The 24,291-nt window shown below is 47.8% G+C and overlaps 2 protein-coding genes and 1 long non-coding RNA gene across 20 annotated transcripts in view; all 3 read right to left on the bottom strand.

The window, feature by feature from the left end:
• LOC108247555 (zinc finger protein 2 homolog) overlaps nucleotides 1-24,291 on the bottom strand; it is a 461,981-nt gene that overhangs the window by 106,374 nt on the left and 331,316 nt on the right. The window lies entirely within an intron of this gene.
• Nucleotides 307-7,349, bottom strand: LOC112451379. Its single transcript, XR_003040199.2, has 2 exons — nucleotides 7,211-7,349; nucleotides 307-5,239 (listed from the first exon to the last, which is right to left on the bottom strand). It is a non-coding gene; the product is annotated as an uncharacterized LOC112451379 (long non-coding RNA).
• The window catches only part of mast2 (microtubule associated serine/threonine kinase 2), a 75,123-nt gene continuing 60,054 nt past the window's right edge, over nucleotides 9,223-24,291 (bottom strand). For 8 of the 14 annotated variants that reach the window (XM_017435776.3, XM_017435777.3, XM_017435778.3 and 5 more), the window contains 23 exons: nucleotides 23,329-23,404; nucleotides 22,608-22,817; nucleotides 18,566-18,667; nucleotides 18,299-18,431; nucleotides 18,115-18,182; nucleotides 17,829-17,932; nucleotides 17,549-17,757; nucleotides 17,228-17,366; nucleotides 17,010-17,142; nucleotides 16,775-16,940; nucleotides 16,584-16,685; nucleotides 16,215-16,337; nucleotides 16,030-16,139; nucleotides 15,796-15,950; nucleotides 15,564-15,706; nucleotides 15,121-15,312; nucleotides 14,255-14,482; nucleotides 13,945-14,171; nucleotides 13,737-13,859; nucleotides 13,529-13,665; nucleotides 13,117-13,304; nucleotides 12,502-13,031; nucleotides 9,229-12,139 (listed from right to left, as the gene is read on the bottom strand). In XM_017435776.3, coding sequence (XP_017291265.1) covers nucleotides 10,946-12,139; nucleotides 12,502-13,031; nucleotides 13,117-13,304; nucleotides 13,529-13,665; nucleotides 13,737-13,859; nucleotides 13,945-14,171; nucleotides 14,255-14,482; nucleotides 15,121-15,312; nucleotides 15,564-15,706; nucleotides 15,796-15,950; nucleotides 16,030-16,139; nucleotides 16,215-16,337; nucleotides 16,584-16,685; nucleotides 16,775-16,940; nucleotides 17,010-17,142; nucleotides 17,228-17,366; nucleotides 17,549-17,757; nucleotides 17,829-17,932; nucleotides 18,115-18,182; nucleotides 18,299-18,431; nucleotides 18,566-18,667; nucleotides 22,608-22,817; nucleotides 23,329-23,404 — 4,792 coding nt within the window. In that variant the 3' untranslated portion in view covers nucleotides 9,229-10,945. Of the gene's footprint in view, nucleotides 12,140-12,501; nucleotides 13,032-13,116; nucleotides 13,305-13,528; nucleotides 13,666-13,736; nucleotides 13,860-13,944; nucleotides 14,172-14,254; nucleotides 14,483-15,120; nucleotides 15,313-15,563; nucleotides 15,707-15,795; nucleotides 15,951-16,029; nucleotides 16,140-16,214; nucleotides 16,338-16,583; nucleotides 16,686-16,774; nucleotides 16,941-17,009; nucleotides 17,143-17,227; nucleotides 17,367-17,548; nucleotides 17,758-17,828; nucleotides 17,933-18,114; nucleotides 18,183-18,298; nucleotides 18,432-18,565; nucleotides 18,668-22,607; nucleotides 22,818-23,328; nucleotides 23,405-24,291 lie in introns of all 14 variants that reach the window. The other 6 variants (XM_017435771.3, XM_037981248.1, XM_017435774.3 and 3 more) reach the window with 2 other exon arrangements.

The following is a 24,291-nucleotide window of genomic DNA, read 5'->3' as shown; positions in this document are numbered from 1 at the left end:
TCAGGTAACCACTCCATAGCGTCCAGTGTTTTTTGTTTTCTCTCCAGCTGCTGCTTCAGTGCTTGGATCCTTTAGGATTTACCTAAACATTCCTGATTTAAAACATTTTGTTTGATTAATGTAGCATAACGGAAAACGACACGTTGTTTATGATTTCTGCTGCAGAGCAGAACCATTGATCAGAACCGCAGGTACGTGGTTGGAGCACGAAGCTAACTTAGATTTAAAGTCTGAGTTGGCTTAGAAAGTTCAATACGCTGCAAACAAACAACTTTAGGTTTTTTTAAAAGAGTTGCTGCCATCTAGTGGCCAAGCTGTAGATTCCAACAAAATGTCCCCAATAATGGGCCTGAATTTTTTTTTTTTTTTTTTAATTTAGGCCACTAAAATGACACTCTTCTAATTTTATCTTTGTCTTTTTACTCAGCATTAATTTATTTCTACCATATTAATTCAGAATAAAACTGATCTCAGGGTGCGACACAAAAACAGTCCAGTTTAGTTATTTTATAACTACAAATAAAAACACCAGCTCACTTTGTTTTGAACTTTCTCTGCCAATGAAAGACCAAATGAACAAAACCTCAACCTGGGATCATTTTAGGTCCAAGGTTTCAGCAGATGATCAACGGCAAGTTTAGGCGTGAAAGCGTAGTTTCAGTTTTATAATTTAGTCTTCAGACAGCCGTATGTTCGGGTGCTGCTGTCTGATAATCTGTTACCAAATTCAAATTGGAGGCTGTGAAACGAACACAGCCGCTGAAGAAAGAAACTGTTCATATTTGTGAGCGGACGTTCTCCACCTCAGATGATCGTGGAGCTGAAAGCCACAAACATTCAGTACTCACTGTGATCGGCAGCAGGCGTCTTTAAACCACAGGAACTCTAAAAACAGAAATAAACCAGGATTTAATCTGCGACTGAGCAGCTCAGATGTAGTTTTAGGTGTCAGATTACGCTAAGACATTGTTTACACTCCAGATGTTTATTAAATCTTTACACAGAATAAAATGCCATGCTGTACCACAAAGTGGTAACAACTTCCAGATTAACAAATTTAAAATATATGGTTTGATTTTACTTTTACTGTTAAAGGCAGCAATAAAAATAAAATTGTAATTTGAAAAACATCCAAATAATAACTCTAAAGTTGTTTAAAGTAAGTTATTATTGGTGCTCTGTAATGTCCACCAAAAACCGGAACTTCCGGTAGTTCCGGTTAATTCTTTTTGGTTGAAAAGACCAAAATGACTGCATTACTATAAACCCTGTTTTTATCAGATAATATATATATTTAAACAAAAACACTCGTGTCACACAACTAGGATGAAGAAAGTCCGTAATAATAGTATTTATTTTAGCATCATAATCGTTCCGGTAGTTTAGATTTATTTCTTTTAAAGAGACCAAACTTTACCGAAGGCCCCGTCTACACTGTAGTTTTATTTTCTCGAAACTAAACACCACTAAAAAGCCCCAACAGATGAACAATAATATTAATAACTTAAAATAATTAAATGATAAACTCACAGAGGTTCGGGTAAATTCCTTTAGTCTGAAAAGACTTTTGTTTTTACATTTAGAGAATAAACTTGGTTTTATTTTGGTCTAAAAGTAAATGTCTAAGACTACTCAAGATGTTTTGAAACAAACTATTCTCTGTTTAGAAAAACAAATAAATTAAAAAATAACCGTATTGCAGATGAACATTTTTTCCAAACTATTTCCTCTCAGGTATCGAGCATTTCACAAAAACAAATCCAGTTTAATAGTGACAAAACCAGGATGAAGGGCAAATTTAAATGAGCAAATTAAATTAAATAATCAGTAAAAGCGTCTCGGATGTTGTTTTGGTTTCCAGAACCTAAACTTATCGTTTTACAGAAGCTTCTTATTTTAGGTTCACAGAGATGTTTTTTAATTTTCAAAATCTCAGTTCCTAAAGTAATCTGGAGAACCGTAGACGGGCCTGAATTTTTCTGAAAGTTCAAGAAGAACAAAACCGTTGGTTTGATCTCAGCGTTGTCCTTTTTCCTTATTTTAATGATTAAAACTTTGAATATTTAAAGTCTGAAGATAAACATTTTACCACAGCTGCACAGTAAAACGTTCAGCGTTTTCTACATATTTTTACCAAACTGAATTTGGTTTTATTTCGCAGAATCAGCAGCCAGCGTTTGCTGTTGAAGCTCTTGAATGTACAGAAACGGTTAGCGGCGGTTTTCAGTTTTTAACCGGAGTCTCCGTAACTTCTCCGGTGATTTACCCTCAGGTGTTTTCAGGTTTACCGGAGAAACTACCACACAACAAAGCCAGCAATTCGGTAAATTCAGAACGACTCAAATCAGGGTTTTTTTCTGTAATAATACAGTCTTATTAAGCTACTGAAAGGATGTCAGGCTCTCCGTCCCCTCTTTTAATTTTAACGGGAACTCTTTGTCTCCGGCATCGCTTGCTGTTGAATGTCTTTGGAAAAGAAGCGTTTCTGGAATAAACCCAGAGTTCTCTTTGATTTTCTGACGTACGGTGAGGGAAGGAGGCGCTCTTTTCCAAACTTTTCCTCAGATATCAGATTTCTGGCTCATCTGAAGTTGCACATGTTTATTTCCCTACAGCAGCAAACACGGAGATGTCTCCTATATAAATCTACATTTACAGTCTATATGAAGCTGAAAGGTTTTTTTGATTTATCTTTTCCCTGAAACATTTGGACCAAAGAGTTTATTTCTTGTTAATCTGCTGTTTCTTGGATTGTTATTTTTAAATATTAACACAAACTGTGAAAGAGGGTCCAACAAAAGTTCATTTTTTAGTTTTTAACCGGTTTGGTGATTATAAACTGTTAAATATTTAAAACTCTTTTTACCCCATGCTGTTTTACATGTTTGCACATAATTACCTCATTTTATTTTGTGGGGTTTGTTTTACAGAAATCTCAGCAACATTTTTAAATTCTTGATTTAATTTGAGCTATGTTTTATATTTCCAAACCCTTTAATTTAATTTGTTTGGTTTGAATTTTATTTATTTCCAAATTGAACAAATGTTTCTGATCTCATTCAGAGGAAACTTGTTTTTTAAAGACATAGAAATATTTGTATCATAAAAGACAGAATTATAAAGTTTTTGAAACGACTTCAGTGCAAATTTAGATCAAGTGATTTTAAATTTAATATTTCCAAATTAATTATTGTCTAAAAGAAAATAAAGCAGTAAAAGCACCAAGTATGAAAGTCCAACACGGACAAAAATATTTAACAAATGTCGAATTTAAAAAATCTTTTTCAATAATTGATGCAGATTATTAGAGATCAGGGGATTTTATAACTAATATATAACTTTATTTTATTTTGTCCATGTATTAAACCCATAAGACGCTGAAGTTCAACAGGAAGTAGTTTCACTTCTCACTGCTGTCAGGTCCAACAGTTTCCTGCTTTTCTCCTTCCTGTCAGCCGGGGGTCGTGATGAAGGGGTGAAAGTTCACGCAGGTGCATGAAGCCCCGCCCACAGCGCAGGTGTTTTTCTAAAGAGAGAGACAGCAAAGCGAGGGCCAGCGGGATGAACCAAAAGAAATCCGTTTTATCTCGTTTGCAGACTGTTGGCCAGAGTTCTCGGTGGAGGAACTCCAGGAGACAGACGCCTGGTTTTCCCGCCTGTTTACGCTCGCCAGCGCCTCTTGACTGTTAAAAACCAACCGCCCGTCCTCAGACCGAGCTGCTCTGCAGAGTTTTATTTGCAGCCAGGTTTGAATGTTTGATTCTCACAGGAGTCAACCCAGCACAGCTTCTTATAAATATATATATATAAAGGAACTTAAAAAAAGATTTTTAAAGCCCATATGACCTCCCTGACCCAGCATGCAGATTTGGTACCTGACTGTTGTTTTTTGTGTATAAAAGAAAAACCTGTCTTTGGAGAACAGCTGTTCTTTGTCTGTTTTATGTATTTATTCAGAACCTCAAAGTTTCCCATCACTGTTCTCCAGCTGAAGCAAGTTCTGGTTCTTCTTGTGTCGGTTCCTTCAGACCCTGAGAGAGAGATCTGAGTTAGGTTTTAGAAGAAATCAGTGGGTTCTGCACGACTGAAGAGTCTCCCGGGTTCTGATCCGGTTTTAAAGCCTTTTTTGGTCTCTCTCTCGGCGCCACCTGTTCCTGCTCGCTGTTTTCTGTCCGACACGGTAAACTTTAAGTTCTCGTATCAGTTGGTGGTAAAAAAAAAAATAAAATTCTGGGTTCTGAGCTGAACTCTGGTTTCTGTGGAGCAACACGTTCAGAATAAAAAATTTTTTGTTCCAATGCAAGAATCTGAGTGTCGGTATCTTTGTTTCACTGTCGGCTGAGCAGAAACCCTTCAGGAACATTAGAACCATCCTCAGAACCGTCAGCTGGGCTTCAGTAGACTCAGGAGGTGTCTCCGTTCTCTCAGTTTCATCTTTTATTAATAAAACTTTAACATTTTTAAAGATGAAACAGATGGCAGGAGGACCGGGTTCTTACTCTGGTAAATAACTCTGCAGACTTTGGGAACGTCGCCACCTGCTGGTCAAACTGAAGACCTGAGTCAAGTTTACCCAAGATGTCGACGTAACAGGAGCTCACAGACGAGAGTTGGACCGTGGTTCCACCGTTAGTTTGGTGAACAAACCAGAATAAGGAAGAAGGTCAAATATAAACATCTGGAACGTCACCTGACAGGAAGCCCCAGGTGTTCCTCCTCACCAGAGGAAGTTCCGTCCATCCGCCTCTCATGGTTCCAGAAACTTCCAGGTTCTTGGTTTTCTCTGAAGGAGCTCCAACCTTTGGTTCACTGTAAGTTCTAGAAACAGAGAGAAGTTCTTTCTCCTTCATGGGTGTGAAAAACCAGCTGAACACTGAGGAGAATTTATAAAACTGTTATTAATACCAATTTATCTAAAACAGTCATCCTGTATTCAAAGATTAGATAATAGTTCTGATGGGTCTGTTCTTGTGCACGGCTAAGACGTGCACATGAAAGCAGGCTGTGATCCTCAGCTTTAAACGTGTTCTCATCATTTTCCTGTAATGTTGAGTCTCCATGAGCTGCAGCTGCTTCAGGTCCTCCGAAACACCTCGACCCACCGGGCCGTCTCAAGGCTCGGTTCAGAACGGGTCTTTAAAGGCGCTGGTCGTTCTGCGCTCCTGTGGAGGCAGGAGGCAGGGATGACGTGTCAGCAGACGCTGGTGACGAAGCGTGAAGACGTTCTGCCAACTGTCTGCTGAACACAGAACAAAATGGAGGACAAACAGAAGAAAGTCAAACTTTAACTGGGTCTCACAAAAAAAAAAGACAAACTCAAATAAAATGTTTCACTTCAAGCTCAGGTTCTCTACAGTATCTGAGCTCTTCTGGACAGAGATCTCTGAGGTTGTTCCTGGGATCTTCCAGTGCTCTGATGACCACAGGTACCACTGAGGCCTTGATGTTCCACAGCTTCTCCAGCTTCTCCTGGGACGTCTTCGTCCACCAGCACCGGTAGAAAACCAAGTAGCTCTGAGCTACGCTGGGAAAGAAAAGTTCTCCAACAGAAAGCAAAGAAAGGAGGAGGTTCCAACCTGAGAGCCTCAGCTTCAGGAGCTGTGGTTTTATTCCTCTGAAGACGGTTGGAGACATCAGACATCCTTTATTATTTATTAGCAGGTTTGAGTTTTATGGGATGGTCGGTTCTTCTTCATTTCAGGGTCACAGACGGGTCACCAGCTGAGAGGCTTTTATTTTGAAACACATTTGAGGTTCTAAAGGTTTGAATAAAAACTCGTTTTCTGTCCAAACTGCTGGGAATCAGATCATTGTTGTTTAAACTATTCTGCTTTGGGAGAATAAATCCATCTGAATGTTCCCGTCTGAGCAGAACCTCCCGGCCAATCAGGAGTCAGAACAGCTCCCTCACAGAATCCTTATTTTGGGGATTTGACGGATTGGAGTCAAACTGCGGTCACCGGCAGCGGGGGTGGTTCTGATCCGTTTCATCTCTGCTCACTGAGGAAAGTCTGACACCAGCCAGAAACGCGGGGGGAAGGGGGGTGCTGCGGCGCTGCGGTGCTGCGGCGGCAGGTTCATATGGAGGACACGGAGATAACGAAGGGGAAGGGGAGGAGCCTAACAACAGCCAGCTCTCTGATCATCTCGCCGCCACTGTCAGAGGCTGAGCCGGTTCTGATCCACCGAGTGTAAACCAATAACCTGACGGACTCTTAATAAGACAGGCAGACAGACATACCGGAGAGAAAGCCTAAGACAGAAACCTCCTAAATTACTAAATAAAATCTGATTTCTCTGAAGCTCTGAATCCTCTGACAGAACCAGACTCTTATTATTAAAGGGTATCTCTGAGCAGCCCCTCTGCAGCGTGGTCGCCATGGTAACAGAGCTGCCATCATCATCCAAACATCAGTGATTCAGGTTCTGAGTGAAGATCCTGATCAGCAGCAAATGGTCCAACAGATTAAAACGTTTGAGCTGAGACTGACGTTGCGCCGCCACCGCCATCACCCCGCCGCCGCCAGCCTCCATTCATGACCCCGGATGCTCCGCCTCAACCCCAGCAGCTTCAACGAGCTCGGATGGCAGCATGAATTATTAACTCGTTCATCTGAAGCTTTATTTAATAAACTGGATGTCATCTGGGTTTTAAAGGTTTCTAAAACCAGCAGCTGGTCCAACAGATCCACTTTGGACTCAGTTCTGCTCAGGCTAGCCATGAGCTCATCGGGTTAAAAAGTCATCTGCTGCAGGTAAGATGCTGACCGGTTTGAGGAGCTTTTCTCCGTCCGGGTCCAGCCTCCGTGACCCGACACAACATGGCCGACAGATCATTCAGGCAGAACCGTCACAGGGAAGTGCTACAGCTTGCTGCTGCTGCTGAACCAAAGGAAGTTCAGCCTCGTGGTGCCTTCATTTACCCGTTTAAAGAACTGGCAGGCGACGATGTAAACTTCCTGTCAGGCCTTAGGTTCTGCAGCTCCTCAGTGAGACCAAAGAACCCGTTTAGATCTCAAACCTTCGGTTTGTTTCAAAGATATAAAATGGAAATGGAAGATAAATATTAAAAAGTTCTAAAGCCCAGAAGTCACAGCCGAACACGAGCTGAAGGTTTTTGCTCCTTTTCAGATGGACCGAAGGTCATGAACTCTGACCAAAAACTGTGACTCAGCAGAAATAAACTAAAGGATGAGAAATCTCTTCTTACCTGAGGGTAGATATGATAAACAACTCCTCTCTGACCTGAATGTTCTGATCTGGACCTGTACGACCCGGACTCTCTCAGGTGTTTCTTGTTTGGCTCTGATTGGTGTCATTAACCTAACGACCACCGGGGGCGCCACCAGAAGCTGCTGGAAGTTCTGAGTTTCCAGAGGAAAAAAAAAAAAAAAAACAGGAACTGAAAAATAAAATCAGTTCAACAAGAAATGATTTCAAACAAACCAAAGACCTGGTTCTGATGGAGCCTGATGGTGGTCTGCTCAAAACTGGGTCCAGAGTTCTGTTTGGACCCAGTTCAGTTTGTTCTACTGGGTTTACTGTGGGGATTTATTAACGAGAACAAACTGGAATCATGAAGAGTTCTTCTGATCAAACCAACAAGTTCAGCTTCTGTGTCTCCAGCTCCGATAACAGCTGATTTTTAATGACGTTCCTGAAACTCAACGGTTCCTCGGGCCGAACTTCAAATAAAAAACTCAACTTTTAGAACATCTGAGCCACGCTGCTGTTTCTCCCCGCAGGCCTGATGGAGATGTCAGAACGTTGAGCAGCTCCTCCTCTGAGGATCAGAGGGAGGAGGAGGGGAGGGAAGGAGGGGAGGAAGGGAGGGAGGAGGAGGAGGAGGGGGAGAGGGAGGCACTAGGGACGGAGGTGGGGGATCCGAGTCTGGAGCTCCAACAACCAATAAACCAAAGAGAATCACAAAGAGGTGAGGAAAAGCAGGAATGACAGCGCCCCCTGCAGGTCATTATGTCATGGACAGAAGGACATGTCTCCTAAAACCAGAACCTCACCGGGCTGAGACTGTTGGCCTTCACCAGGAAGTGTCCAAAATGTCTCTGAAGTGTTCTCGATGTCCTCCCATGAGTCGCAGGAACTGAAAACTAATTTTCTTACAGAAGTTCCCAAGTCAACAGAGGAGAAGACGGCCAGGTGGAGGGGACGGAGACAAGTGTGGAGAAGGACAGCTGCGGGACAGAGGGGGGAGGTTTACAAGACGAGACCTCCTGAGACGTTTGGTTTGGAGACAGCGTCTCTAACAAAGAGACAAGAGGAGGAGCTGGAGGTTCATCAGGAGGCAGGAGATCCTCAGTGGAGACAGAGACAACAAAGACAAAGACAATGAAGACAGAGCAGCTCTGTGTCCTGACGGAGGACAGCTGTGGGACACAAAGCTGCTGTTTCCTAATCTGATTCAAAACAGGAAGAATGTCGACCTGAGCAGCAGGAACATCTGTATTCAGGGCAGGAACACTGTGCGTGTGTGTGTGTGTGTGTGTGTGTGTGTGGTGGAGGTGTGTGTGTGGGCTCGCAGGGTCTCCATAAGTGTCTCCCTGATTGATTGGGACGTCAGCCAAGATAAAAGATGCCGTCATCACAGCGAGACCATGCAGCGCCCCCAGGGTAAACACACACACACACTCCCAGAGAGACACACACACACCTGCAGCTCCTCTTGTAGCTCTTTGTTTAACAGCAGCCTCTTTGTTCAGTCTGGAGGAAAGTCAGGAGCTGACACACACACACACACACCTGTCACACCTGTTGTACGACACGAGGATGTTAAAGTTGTCAGATAATTTTTCAAATTAAAACGATAAAGAAGCATTTCAGCAGAAAATCAACAATCAGAGATTAACCTCAGAATAAACTCGGGCTCAGCTCACCTGATGGGATCGTTTCTTCACCTGAAGTCTTTCAGAGACACGTGTTGAGACGAACACAAGGAGCTGGGGACATGTCTCTGCTGGAGGACTGAGGGTGTCCTCCCAGAGGTCAGAGGTCACACACCCAAACAGGAAGTGAAGGCTCATTTTAACTCTTCATATCTCCTCCATAAACCCCGTAGAACCATCAGAACCTTCTGCTGCTCACGGATCAAGAAGTTCTGATCCGACTGATAGTTTGTCTGAGGCTTAGTTTTTACTCTGCGTCTCAGAGTCAACCTGGGTTGTTCCTGAAATGAGCTAAAGGTTCAGCTGAAAAACAAGACCAAGCTGAAAGTTTGATTAAAAAACTTTATTATTGTTTTAAAGTCAGACTGACGACAACATGCTGCAACCACGAGAAAAAATAAAGATATTGCACCGGTTTCACTCAGGTGATGCTGCTCCTGCTCCTCCTCCTCCTGCTGCTTCCTCCTCAGATTCTCGTCTCAGATCCAACCTGAAGACGATTTACGTCTCCTTCCTAAATTAAAATAAAGATTAAAACCTGACGGACAGGAAGTTCTGGGTCTGGATGAAGCTCAGAACCTCCCCTTCCTGGTTCTGGTCCAGATTTGACCCGAATTACATGAACTTGTTTCTGAGGAGCTGAATTAAATCCATTTTAAAGTCTTACCTGCTGCAGATGGACCTCGGCTTGGACAAACGGGACTGATGAGCTAATGGCTAGTCTGAACTTTTCTGATGTAAATGTTTTAACCAGGGTCATCTACAGCAGGTAAGATATTTCCTCACAAAATGGCTCCAATAAGTTTAAATGAGCCAGGATCTCGTCTGTCGGTCGTGGTTTCAGGAAGGAACCCGGCGGCAGGAGAACAGAGATGAACGACACGTAAACATTTCACAGAAGAGAACCTCCACCTCCTGCTCTGGAGACCACAGCTGGATGACGTCAGAGAACGTCAGGAGGCCGGGTCGTCCCGACCGATTTAAAAACTAAAAATCAAAGTTTGTGCAAAGCTTAACGACACTCCGGGTAAAAAACAGAACGTTAAATATATTTCTACACACACACACACACACACACACAGACACGAGCTCAGAGACACGGAGACTTGGTCCAGGTTTACTGAGACGGGCTGCAGGTCCAACAACCACCTGGTTCTCAAGGTTTGGGTTCTCAAACTGAGGAGCAGCACGGAGGAAAGCCTCCATCGTTCTGCTCCAAGAGAACAGAACGATGGAGGCTTGCAGCTCCTCTGGGTCGGGTTTCTGTTCTGCTTCGAAGGTCCTGAAGAACATCAGGAACCTTCAGCTGGGCGAACCATGTTCCTCAGGCAGGTGGAACCAAATTAAAGACTGTCTTCTGCTCTGAACATAAAGAATGTTCTGGAACCATGAGCTACAATCAGAACTGGGTTCCTGAGAGCAGAACCTCCCAAAACTCCCCTTTAGATTAAAAACACCAAGAATGACGGATTCATGGTTCTCCACAGGAGGCACCCCCTGGTGGAGCCGCAGAACATCTGAGATCTATCTAGAGAGCAGTCAGAACCGGTTCTGGGTCTGGCCCAGCTGTTGCTGAGACTTTAACCACGTGTTGTTAATAAAACTTTACTGACATGTACTGTTCCCTCCAGCTGCGAACGGATGAAGAGGAACGTTCAGGAACATCTGTGAAGAACGTTCTCTCCAGATAAAAACAGAAGCTTTCTAAGAATCTTTGACCTCCTTCAGAACATTGGGGAACATTTGAAGGATTCTTTCTTCACATGAGGAAGTCAGAAGAGTTTGTTGGACGCCCCGCCCCCTTCAGGGGGTCAATCTGATTGTTAGAAAGCTTCTTTTACCTCCTTAGATAAGAACCCGTAAGGTCAGGGAGGAGATCCGATGAGTTGTTCCGCCTGCAGCCCCTCCCAGCTGACGGTTCCACTGAATGCCGACATAACGCACACGAACACAAAGAACAGGAAGTGAGCTACGACTTCCACTTCCTGTCAGATCCTCCCACACCTGTCCGACCTTTAAGGTCCCAGTTCTGTTCTGCTCTGCCGCTACGTCTTCCTGCTGCCTGCTCGGCCCGGCTGAGACGAGCTGCTGGGGGCGACGGCGGCGGCGGCGGCTGCTGGGGGCGCGGAGCTCCGATGCTGAGGCTCAGTTGTTGCAGCAGATGAGGGGGGCGTCGATGCGGCACCGCCTGACGCTGCAGTGTCTATCTGAGGGGAGGGTTTGGCCAGAGAGGCGGGGTCAGTTTTCTGCCTGCTCAGGGACAGGTGGGGCGACGGTGGGGCGTCAGTGGGCGGGGCTTCTCTGGACACTTTCTGGTCCTTTGAGCCCAGTTTGACAGGGCCCAGGACACTCTTTGCTACCGTGGCCAGCTGGGACACAACTTTGTCCACGCTGCTCTCAGTGGGCGGAGCTGGGGGGGCCGAGGTGGAGCTGGATGCTGATGGAGACGCGGTGCTCTGACCTGCGGCGGCCGCGGCGGCACACAGCCTCCGGTTGTCAGCCTCCTTCTTCTCTTTGGGTATGCCAGGGGAGGAACAGGAGGCGCGGGGGGGCTCCCGGGTGTCTGTGGTGGTTTGGGGGGTCTCCTGTCTGTCTGTACTTTGGCGGGGGGGCTCCCCTGGTCCTGCGGCCCCTGAAGCGCTGGCTGTAGGGGGCGCTGCTGTCGGTTTGGGCTCAGACAGCGCCGTCTTCTCCTTCAGATCCTTGGGTTCTGGTGGGGGGGTCGGTTTGAGGAAGGTGTCCTTGCTGACCGAGATGAAGGCGCTGCCGTTGCCGGACGGGGTCACCCTGCTGACCTGTGATGAACCACTGTGGCTGAAAGTGGCGTGGGGGGTGGAGGGGGAGAGGCAGAGGGATGGCAGCGTCCCGCCGGGTCCGGTCCTCACGGTGGTGGGCCTTAGCAGAGGAGGGGGGGTGAAGGTGGCCCCCCTGCGTCCATCCTGACTGTCCTCTGAGCCCTCGTCCGTCTCGTCCTCAGAGGAGTCCACCTCATGGATGGCGTCCTGTTTCTGCAGCGACTCCCGGCGCTCGGCCCGGTCCTGCCGGATTGCCGACAGTTTGTCCTTCAGTTTGCTCTTTCCTGGACCCAGTCCCACTGAGCTGGACATCGGGCCGGACATCGGGCCCAGGGCGCCGTCCCCTTCCTGCCGTCCCAGCTTCCTGGACGAGGAGGCGTGTTTGTGCAGGCTGCCCTTCTCCACGCCGCGGCTGGCCGCCAGCAGGCCTTCGCTGGCTGACTCCTGAGGATAAACCACAGGAGACATTTATTAAAAGGTTTAAAGACAACAGCGCCCCCTGCTGTCCGTCAGATGAACTGAAGGAACAGAGTTATCGTTTGTTGAACTTTAATTATTCTGAATGTTAACTTGATCCTACACAAACAGACAAGGAGCTAAAAGCTGGTAAAACCTTTCATCCTCATCTTCATCATCAACATCATCATCCTCATCCTTATCCTCCTCATTGTCAACATCATCCTCATCATCATCATGATCATCCTCCACCTCATCATCCTCATCCTCATCATCAGTCTCCTCCTCCTCCTCCTCCTCCTCCTCAGTCTCTTTTTGAACCACAGCTGTCAGGTGTGTTGGACCTTTACCTGTAGACTCTGTAAGCTCGGCTCTCTCTGCAGAATCTCCTTCTTGAACTCGGAATGAGAAATGTCCAGACTGTGTTTGCGACTCCCTGCTGCCGCCGCGCTCCCCGCCCCGGCAGGAGACGAGGGTGAGTTGGAGAGTGAAGCAGCGAGTTTCTCGGCTGACTGCACCCTCTTGAGGAGCGGTGAGCGCGGGGGCTCGGCGCTCTTGGGCCGGGAGATCTGCCTCACCAGAGGAGGCGAGGAGTGCAGCTTCACCGGGAAGGACTGACCCGCAGCGGTCTGGCTCAGAGCGTGGCCGGGGAGCGGCGAGGGGGAGCGCTGGGGGGAGCTGCTCTGAGGGGTGGGGGACGGTGTGCGGGCCAGTGGGGAGAGTGGGATGTTGCCAGCGGATTTGCGGCGGGGGGAGCGGTACTGGCGCTGGAGTTTGGGGGCGAGGCCATGCAGAGAGCTGGGCCGGATGTGACCGGAGCTCGCCGGGGAGTTGGGGACGCTGGAGCTGGGGGAGCTGCTCTGAGATGAGTTCCCTCCAACTGAGGAAGTAGAAACATGCAGCAGGAAATCAGAAACACTGTTCACAGCAGCATCAGCTGACCAATCTGAGCATGAGTCCCTCACCTGAGTGGGCGGAGTCCGGCGTGGACCTGTAGCCCTGCGTCGGGCTCCGTGGGGACAGGTTATGAGTCGGCGAGCCGGGCCCGCTCTCCCCCGACGACAGGGAGCGGTTTAAGGAGGACAGACTGCGGCTGGTGTGGAGGAGGGATGCCTGCTTGGTGATCTTCCTGAACAGAGACGTCCTCTTCTTGCTGCGAGAAGACACAGAAGCCTTTAAAGCTAAACATTCAATGAAATGAATGCAGGTGTTCCACAAGGGTGTGTTCTGTCCTAGGTCCAGTTCTTTACATGAACAGTCTGCAGGAAGTGTTCAGGCTGTACGCTGACGGGATTTTAGCGTTAGCTTCAGCTAGAAGTGCTTCATGCCTGTCCTTTAACAAAGAAACAGTAAATAAACATCCTGTCCTTGTCCTACCTGTCCTGTCCCTCCTTGTTCTTGGTCTTCTTGTTGCGTCTCGCCATCTTGGACTTGTGGCTCGTCTTGCGGGCGGGGCCAACCTTGATGGACGTGTTTTCAAACGGCGTGGCAGAGATGGACACTTTGGCTCCGCTCTGAGAGACAGATCGCAGCGTCAGCAGCAGAACGGGTCAGAACTCACGACCTGGTTCTGAGGTGTTTCTACCTTCAGAATGAGCTCCACCACCTCGGTGTGGACCAGACCGTGGACCGGCTCGCCGTTGACGTGGGTGATCAGGTCGCCCTCCCTAAGCCCCGCCTCGTGAGCCGGACCGCCCTCCTCCACATGCTGAGGATCAAAGCAGCTTTTATTCTGAAGGTTCCAGCCTGTAAGTCATTTCCTGCAGAGTTTCTGGTTCTGCAGAGGAACTCACCCAGACCATGTGATGGACCGTGTAGATGTCCGAGTCGCCCATGTAGACCCGGATGGCTCTCAGCGTGAAGCCGTACTTCTTCCCCGCTCTGTGGATGATGATGGCGGGTTTCACGCTGGTCACGGCGGGAGACAGGTCGCGGCTCGGAGACGAGTCCCGCGACGACGGATTGGACGACAGCGAGTGGGGAGACATCGGGCTGGCCAATGGGGAGGCTCCGTGGTGATCTGCAGACAGTTTCAGTCATTCTGACGCTTCCAGAGAAGAAGGGGAGGAGCTTACGGGACATAAAGTCGTGCGTGTCACTGACCTGCAGGGATCATCAGCGACAGCGTGGTGGCTGACGCCGACTTGATGACCTTGTTGAGCGGTTTGGAGCTCGAGGTCGTGTGTTTGTCTGCATCTCCCGACAGCAGACGGTGGCGAGCCCTGCGAGCCGCCAGATCGCTGATGGCCTTCGGAGTGGATGGAGAAACGGGGTTGGGTTTGGCAGCACCGCCGCCGTTAGCACGTTCGCTCACGTCGCCTGAGCTGCCCGCTGAAACAAAGATGGAGGTTTATCAACAGAACTGAACCTGTTTCTGTCTGAAGACGGAGAGGTGGCTTCTGGGTGTTTTGGTGTTTAAAGGGACAGTTCAGTTAATTTTAAACTAATGTCTAATAGCAGCAGTAATAGATGATCTATCAAAGTATAGTTTTAAAACCCTGAAAATGATAAAAAACTGACCCTGGATCAAGACTTTTGCCTGATTCTCTGTCGTCTGATAGGATCTCAACTATTAATAACTACGACACAGAACCTCAGTTCCAAAGTGTCTGGAATATCCCTTTAAGAGCAGTTTGGCTTGCTTATAAAGATATTTTAGATGTTGTTGTGAGTCTGACTGTTTGGGAGGTATCGTGTTTCCATGACGATCAGATGGCGAGCTCGAGCGTGGATCCAATCAAAGGACGAGTTCGTCTCTTTAACGGAGGAAAAAGACTCGACCCACTTCCCCAAAACATTCAATTAAGACAAAAATTTAACTTTTTTCTTCTTTGGCTGATGGAGATTCAGCCTGTTAGCGCCCCCGCATGGAGCCGCGAGGTAACTATGTCTGATTAGCTATTAATGGGTCTAATTTATCACATGATGATCGGCCACGTCGGTGCGAGCGCGGCCTGACGTGCACTCACGTGTGAGCGTGGCCTTGCTCTGCTGGCTGCAGGTGGAGCTCGGCGTGGTGGGAGACTCGTCCAGTTTCAGCTCTCGCTCCACCGGGATCTCTGGGATGGCCAGAGGGAGGTCCTCGCACCGCGGTCCTCTCACCACGCTGGGTCCCAGCAGGCTGGGGCTCTTCCTGCAGCCGGCGGCGCCTGACAGACAAACTGGACCAAATAAATCCTGCTGCAGCCTCTGATGTTTCTGTTTCTGACTTTATTTCAAAATTAAAAAAACTAAAAATATTACAAGCAGGAAATAAAATCCAACTGAGAACGTTTTGATTTACATTTTCATTTTTTACCAAAGCAGTGGGAGGAGCAGAAAGAGAAAAATAAAACGAAGTAAAACCGTCATGTTTTCCAGTTTTCGGTTTTCTACCGGTGTCCGGAAGAAGGCGGTGCACGCAGCTCATTACCTTGGCCTCCCTCCTCCTCAGAGGAGATGGCGAAGCGAGGCATCTCGATGATGGCGGAGCAGCAGCGCCGCCTGACGGTCAGAGGTGGGCTGGAGTCGCTCTCCGTGTGGGACGACTCTGAGACGGACAGACGCTTCCTGAGGCTGGGGACGTCAAACCCACAGTTTACGCTCGTCTGACTGATTTCTACGATCAAATCACAGAATCGTACAGAAAGAAGGGATTTACTGACATCTCCGGAGATCCAACAAGCCAGGACCGGTCTCTGGATTTGAGTCCGCTCAGGCTGTCGATGCGGTCTCCTCCCTCCTCACTGAGGCTGCGTTTGGTCGGAGGAGGAGTCCTCTTCTCCTCGTGCAGAGACAGACGCTCCATGCTGCTGTAAACCTGCACAGAGCAAACAGCTGACGGCCCGGTTCTGACCCAGTTGCGATGTTGTGTCGTGGTTGGAAGTCGGGAGGCGTACCTTGCTGAAGCGAGGGGAGCAGGAGGAGAACTGTCGGATCTCCACGTGTTCATCGTCGTTGGTGTCCTCCTCCTCCTCCGAGTCCACGTGGTGATACCGGTCCGAACGAGCTGTCAGACAAACAGACTCCTGTCAGGTTCCCAGGTTCGGGCTCCTAAATATGAGGAAATAATCCTGAAACGTACTGTCGAAGTAACTGGTGTCATCCTCAGACTCCAGCTGAGGGATGAACTCGGCTTTCTGCCTCAGCAGGCTGTTCCAGTCCAGATCCGTGAAGAACGGGTGCTGCTTCACCTCGAAGGCACTTCCTGCAGACAGGAAGGAGGCGGAGGGTGGAGAACACACTTAACAGAACCAACATCAGGATAAGTGGAAGAACCGAATGGAAGGGAATGATATGATCTGAGGTGCCCCCCGCGCAGCAGAGAGGACGTCTCAGGGTAACAATCTAAAGATGCAGCTTCTTTTTGTTTGGTTTGTTTTTCTCAGCTAACTGTGGGTCAAAACTTGTTCTGTCTGAACTTTATTAAACAGCATTAATGAGTATTTGTTACCGGTGCCGAGTCGTTCCAGAGGGTTTTGTCGGAGCAGCTTGGAGATGAGGTCCTGAGCGTCCAGAGGCAGAGCTTCGTCGCCCTCCGGCCACACGATCTCATCTGACACAGAGTAAGGTTTGATTTATCAGCTGCTTTCAGGAGTGATGTCAGCGTTTATCCATCGTCTCCAGGAGCTCTGAGCCACTCACCGCTGATGACCTGACCAAAGAGTTCCTCCGGCGTGTCGCCGAAGAAGGGCGCGCAGCCCACCAGGAACTCGTACAGGATGACCCCCATGGCCCACCAGTCCACCGGCTTCCCGTAGCCCTGCCGCAGTATCACCTCCGGAGCGATGTACTCCGGGGTGCCGCACACCTGCAGACGAGTCGGGGAGTTAGACCTGACCCGGAAAACTCAACACAAGAAGAAGAAGCCAGGCGGTACCTGTTTGTCCAGGAACTCCCGGGTGTCCTTCTCGATGTGTCCCTCGTACAGGTTGGTGGTGAGGCTCATCAGGCCGATCTTCGAGAGGCCGAAGTCCGTCAGCTTGATGTGTCCCAGCGATGTGATGAGGAGACTGAGAGGAGAAAACCAGGAGGTTCCACTCAGCTTTACTCCAAACTGCAGGAAGAACCGAGCTGACGGCAGGTCTGCTGTCTTACTTGTCAGGTTTCAGGTCTCGGTGGACGATGCCGTAGTTGTGAAGATACTCCAAAGCGAGGACGGTCTCGGCGAAGTACATCCGGGCCATGTCGACCGGCAGGGCGCCGATGTTCTTCAGAAGCGTGGCGCAGTCTCCACCTTCACACAAAAAAATCAAAAAACGAGACAAATCAGCTCAGCTGCACGTAAACTGAACAGGTGTTGGTTCAAACATCCAGCAAACTGCAGCCGTGATGGAAACCGTGGGCTTCCCGCCTTTTCTGAGCTGCAGAGGGAGGAGGCAGAGCTTACAGGTTCTGACAGGTTCTGATAGTTCTTACCCTCCACGTACTCCATCACCATGCAGAGGTGCCTCCTGCTCTCGAAGGAGCAGAACATGGAGACGACAAACGGGTTCTCGGCGAAGGTCAGGATGTCTCGCTCCACGAAGGCCTGCTGGATCTGGTTCCTCAGGATCAGGTTCTGCTTGTTGATCTTCTTCATGGCGAATCGCTGCCTGGTTTCTTTGTGACGGACGAGGTGAACAGCCCTTCAAGAGAGAGGACAGCAGATTCAGAGGACTTTCCCCAGAATCCAGAGTGAAAAAGGAAGCAGTCGTACCCGTAGGCTCCGTTACTGATCAGCTTGATGGTCTCAAAGTCCTCCTCTCGAGGGGTTTTGGTTTTAGACTGCGGAGCTGCGGCTGGGACCGTCGTGCTCTGACTCTGAAGAACAGCAGAAGAAGAAGAAACAATAAATATTATAACCAGACAAACAAACTGCTAACTAGAAACTGAAAGCAGCCGAATGGAAGCTAAAGGTAGCAGAAGAAGACAGACAGCAGCCAAAAAGATTTTGAAGTTTCTGTGGGAAAGGTTTTAAAAATAAAGTTCTGATTGTAACTCACATCGATGGAGTCGTCGGTCTCGGGGGTTTCTGGGTTCCCGCTGTCGTAGCTGCTCAGCTGAGTCATTTCTGAAAACAAACCGCGGAAGAGCCATCAGATTTCTGTCAAACTGACAACCAACCAACCAATCAACCAATCTGACACTCAGCCAATCAGCCAATCAGCTGTTAGGGTGGGGGTTTACCCTCCAGAGGGTCTCTGGTGAGCCCCAGCTGGCTGATGATGTATCGGGGGATGTCAGACTTGATGCCCTGGCCCTCCTTGGCATGGCCCTCAGCCGCCTCCAGCAGGTGGTAAAACTCCTCAGGGTCAAACTCCTGCAGAGGAAGAGGAGGAGGATGAAGGACAGGAAGTAAGAACTGGACTCATTCTGGACAAAAGCTGAGTGGAAATTGCAGCGGGAGGTCATCTTGAACAAGGCTGACCCAATAAAAGCTTAAACGTTTCTCACCAAACACTCCAGGAGACGAGCGGGCCGGGCGATGATGATCATCAGCTTCTTGACGAGCTGCGTGACAAAGGTCACCTCCACGCTCTCTGAGCGCTCGTGGGCCTGAAACACAAATAATTATTATTATCATCATCATCATCATGATTATTTTCATTATTATTATTATTATTGTTATTATTATTTCAGCTTGACACAGAAAACCTCCCAGCAGTCGGCTCTGATTCTGTATTCATATGATAGTGTTAGCTTTTAGCTTCTGTCAGCTTTTAGCTCCTGTTAGCTCCTGTCAGCTCCTTTTAGCTCGTGGTTTGCAGCCTTCGGCTGGTGTTTTGCTTGTTCGAACAGACCACTCTGCGCTTCAGGCTGTTTGTTTTGTTTTCGTCCTTCACAGCCGAAGCAGACGTTTGAGGACAAACCGACTCGGAGACGTAATTTAAATCAGGGCGACCTCCATCTCGCTCGGCGGGGAACCGCCGTGAAGCGGCTGTCAGCGAGGAGACGGAACAATTTACCCAGAGTTCTGCGGGAGTCCAGGTGCGGAGCGGCGTGTGGGATAATTACACGCCTCCTCTCAGGGGCGGTGTGTTTGTAGACGGAGGTGTTTTTGATTCATGTGTGTCAGAAAACAGAACCAGGGGGTCCTCGGGCCCGGAACCCCATCCCTGAATTATTCATTTGTCTAATGAAACCTGGACTGGTTCTACACGCCTGTGGACTCCATCAGAGGAGGGACGTCTGCCTGCACAGACCATAATAACCTGAGGTCAGAGCACTTCCTGCTGACGGCGCCGCATCAACGCATCAAAGACCAGGTCCAAACTCTGCAGCTTCACTTCCTGTTGTTACAATAAAAGACGTCCCACTGAAATGAGTTCCTGTCGTTTCCTGTCTGCCTCCAGATGAACAGGGGGACACGAGGACATGGGGACACGGAACAGGAGGACATGAGGACAAAGATATGGGATCTGACACAAAGTCATTCCTCTAGATATCTGCAGGAACCAGGTTTAGATCAGGTTTAAATCAGATCTGTTTCTGTTAAATTCTTAAAGTTTTATAACTGAATGAATAAATGAATGATTGAATGATTGAATGAATGAACAAACTTCTCAAACCTAACAGATCCATCAGGTTTCGACCGGTGCTCACAGGTAATTAAAGCCAGATGTTTGCAGCTGTGTCGACCTGCAGGGTCTCCGGAGGACAATGGGACGGATGCAGGTTACCATGGTGACGGTATGGCGGGGGGAGGGGGGTAAAGGTGGAGGACGGATAAAAGATGAAGAGGTGAGTCTGCCTCCTGCCAGGTCTGTAATGAGGTCCTGACATGAGGAGGAGGAGGAGGAGGACTGAGACGATGTCTCTGATGAAGATGAGTGGCAAAGAGGCAGGAAGAAGTCAGGAAATATTTCAAATTAAAAGCCTTTAATGGGCGTTAGAGGGATTAACAGGAATCTGGAGGTAAAAATAAACAAACTACTAAATCCAAACAGAAATAAATATTTTTTTGGTCAGACTTTGACCCAAAGTTTATAGAAATAATAAATTTAATGACCTAATATAACCCGATGATGTCACTGATGACATCACAGCATCACAACCTGAATTTAACGATGATTTTAAACGTTTAACAGTCCTCTCTTTGTTACAGCTGAACAAAGAAAACTAAATCAGGAAACTAAACATTACAAATGTCCCAGCTGTCCCCACCTGTCCTCATGTCTACAAATGTCCCAGCTGTCCCCACTTGTCCTCACCTGTCCCCATCTGTCCAAACCTCTCCACACCTGTCCCCACATGTTTGCAAATGTCCCAGCTGTCCTCACCTGTCCCCATCTGTCCCCACCTGTCCCCACCTGTCCAGGTGTGGGTCTTCTCTGGTTGTTTTAGTTCAGATTTGACTGAATTTTATTTTCCACGTCTGTATTTAAAATCCAACATTGTTAATTCCCATTTTTAACTCAAGGAAACAAACTCTTAAATCTGGATTATTTGTTTTAAAATAAACATTTTGAATCAGAACTTTAACTAAAAACAGGAAGAAAATGTTTGTAAAGAAAAAAGAAATAAAATCTGATATGAGATCAGCTCCCAGCTTCCTGTCCAGTTTCAGACAAACATTTTCCTGTTTGATTTACACCAAACTGCTGGACAGAGGTCCGAACCTTACGGGTCAGAATCTCAAGCTGATGATGGCGGAGGAGGAAACAACGAGCTGCAGCTGATTGGTCATTATTTTAACCAAATTACAAAATCTAAAAAATCCTTCTGATAAGATGAGCTGGAACCAGACCCAGACCCAGACCCAGACCCAGACCTGGACCCGGACCCTAACCCTAACCCAGAACCCGGACCCAGACCCAGAACCTGGACCCGGACCAAGACCCAGAACCCAGCCTGGGCCAGCGAGCCCCCGAGGCGGACTGATCAGGAGAAGACAGAAGTTCACCTCCTCCCAGCTGTGGGTCAGCGCCGTCCACTCCCTCCTCCTCATCACCTCCTTCAGCACCTCCTCCTCCTGCAGCCTCCTCTGCCTCGACACCCGAGACATGTCTCCAACCATAAAAGACCGGGACTTCCCATCAACGCCGCGGGGAGGGAGGCCTGGCTCCGTCCACACAAACAACCGACGCCAAGTGCCGAGGACCTGATGATGTCATCAGCAGCAACTCAGGACAGATGTGCTCCACCTGCCGTGCTCCGAAGAAACATTCCAACACTCTTCACCCTCCTCCTCCTCCATCCGCCCCTTCAGCCAATCACAGGTGGAGGAATCCCCCTGAAACCACGCCCACTCCTAAAGCTCTCTGTCTCCGCCTCCACGCCACCCTCCTCTTCATGTGGGAGAGTCATCCGTCAGCCCCGAGCGAGCGCTCGAGTGTGAAATTAAAATGGGGGCTGCGTGTGTGTCGGGGTGTGTGTGTCTGCGTGGGCAGATGTGCGTGTGTGTGAGCAGGTGTGTGTCAGGGTGTGTGTGTGTGCAGGTGTGTGTGTGTGTGTCTCCCAGCAGAACAGAAGGTCAATCAGACGCCGGTGGTTCTCCAGAGGACCGAAGCCAACAGAGACGTCTCTCCGGACTCTAATCTGTTTACAAAATAAACACCCAGAACCGGGCTGGTCCGGTGGTTCTGGTTCAGGTCCGGTCCCGGCCTGACATCACGCCCTGATGTTTGTCAGAACAAGTCAGCTGCTGTACGACTGATGACATCACACGGCACTGACGAAGGGTGCGTCACACCGTGAGACGTCCCGAAGCGAGATGCTGAGGACATTTTAACTTGAACTCGATCAGAATCAGTTTTAGTTTGTTTTCTTTATTAATTTTATTTTGATTTCATCATGAAAGATTTAATTAAGTCTCATCTTTTTATAACGAAAGAAAGTTTTATTCTATTCCATAAAATATAAATAATTTAATATGTAAACAATCTAAACGATGGATGAATATTTTTAGATCATATAAATATTTATCTGATCTTTAATTCTCATAAACTGAAATGTCAGAAAAGGTTTTATTTCTGTGGATTTTTTTCTTCAAAAATGTTAATTTAACAATCAACAAAAGTTAAATTTATTTAATGATTTAAATAATAATTTTCTATTTATTCAGAAAGCCTTAAAAAGTTATAATTGTTTTTTATTAATTAAAAGAAAATCAGAAATAAATCAACATAATTTAGTTTTTATAATTTAATTTTTGTATAATGTATTTTTTTCTGATTTTAGCAGAATAATAAACTCTTTATGGAACCATATTAGTTTTTTATGGTTTTCTGTCTAATAAGACTTTAAATCTTACTTTTTAATTATTTAAACATATTTTTCATTTAAATATTTTTAGTTTCCCAGGAGCTGGATTAAATTCATTAAATTAATAAAAAGTTGATTTAAGATAAATAAATAAAAACATTTGATTTGAACAGAAATCATTTCTTTAAACTGGGTTTTAGATTTATCAGTAAAAAATGTTTTATACTTTTAAACCGTTCCAGGTTCTGGTTCTGGTTCTGGTCCCCGCCCCTCGGGGAGGGTCTGGACTTACGTCCTGCAGCAGCTTCTCCAGGCTCTCCTGCAGCTCGTAGAAGTAGCGGGACGTGATGAGGTCCTCCCGGCTTTTGTCCAGGCAGTCTCGGGACAGCTCGATCAGCTGGTGGTGGATGAAGCTCAGGACCCCGTCAGCCAGGGGGCGGACCTTATCCGGCGCCGAAGAGGCGAGCAGCTCGGCCAGACGCTCCTCCATCTGAGCCGTGGCCTGAGGGGAGGGAGGCGGAGGGATGAGTCACATGGAAGACAGACGGGACAATTAGGAAGCAGACAGACGCATAAATGAGAGAAAATGTCCTAAAAATTCATAATTAAAGAGAATCCGTCTCTGTCTCCGTCTCCTCAGAAGGTCCATAATTCACCCAAACGTTTCTATAAACCCACACAAAGACTTTCCTTTGTTTGAGGAGGTGTCTCACTGAGCTGAGACTGTTGGACATTCTGAGGGGACAGGAGCTCCTGTCTCACTTCAGACCAGGTTTAGGACTTGAGGACTCGAGGACATTTACCGTGTGCCTGGTTTTAGGACCTGCAGAGCTCCTGTAGGAGTCAGGACGCTGGTCTACAGAAAGTAATCTGAGACGGGTTTGAGACATTCTGGAGACACTCTCCAACAGAACCAGCCCAGTGAGGGACCGGCTTTAGTCCACTTGTTGGGGTCAGAAGACCGGGACAAACCCGGGCCGTCTCACCTGTGTCCCTGCAGGAAGTGGACGTACCTTGGGGAAGCGCTCCTTGTAGACGTGGTTCATCATCATGATCTCGTGGTCGAAGGACACGGGGGACCGTCCTGGACTGAAACCAGAACAGAGGAGACGGGTTTTAATGCACGGTCCCCAAAGGCAGGCTCAGGACCCCCCTGAGGGTCCGGAGACATCCTGTGGGGGTCCATAGATCAACTTATGACTTAAAATCTGGAATTTACACAAAAACACAAAAAAATACAAAAAAACTCAAGATAGTTTTATTTTGAAACAAAACAAAAAAACACGTGCACAAGTATTCACCCCCCTAAACCAATCCTTCGGACCAGGTCCGTCTCAACGGTCCTGGTCCATCAGGTCCATCTCCACAGTCCTGGTCCATCAGGTCTCTTCAGGCCTGTCTCCTCAATCCTGGTCCAGCAGATCCGTCTCCTCAGTCCTGGTCCATCAGGTCTGTCTCCACGGTCTTGGTCCATCAGGTCTCTTTAGACTTGAATCTTTTCCATAAACAGACATTCAACAAATTTGGTTCTTATTTTTATTTAATGCAGCAGAAACAGGAAGTGAATGATGGACAGATGTTAACGAGACCTCAGGGTCTTCACGGTGTGAACTGCAGAGCAGGATGACCTTTGACCTCTGACAGAGCAGCATGAAGGAACCAATCAGGAGCCTCGGTCCGTCGGCCCTCAGGGGGTTTATAACAAACTGACAGGCTGACAGAGACGTCTCCATCGGACCGTAGGAGAAGAGAACCCCGTCTCCACTTGTCTGTCCTCAGAGACGGAGACAGAAGATGTCCTTGACCTTTCTGAGCGTGTCCTTCAGGAGAATCTGAGCTGCTGACAGCTGAGAGGAGAGGAGGTGTGTGTGTGTGGAGGAATAGGTGTGTGTAATCTCTGGGTTGTGTGGGGTCATCCAGATGACCGTGTCTGCTGGTGAACATGGACTGAAACAACAAGACTCAAGCTGAAACGC

Source organism: Kryptolebias marmoratus, linkage group LG18 (genome assembly GCF_001649575.2).
Source record: "Kryptolebias marmoratus isolate JLee-2015 linkage group LG18, ASM164957v2, whole genome shotgun sequence".
Taxonomy (NCBI): domain Eukaryota; kingdom Metazoa; phylum Chordata; class Actinopteri; order Cyprinodontiformes; family Rivulidae; genus Kryptolebias; species Kryptolebias marmoratus.
Note: the sequence above shows the minus strand (reverse complement) of the source record. Positions and strands in the feature narration are given on the sequence as shown.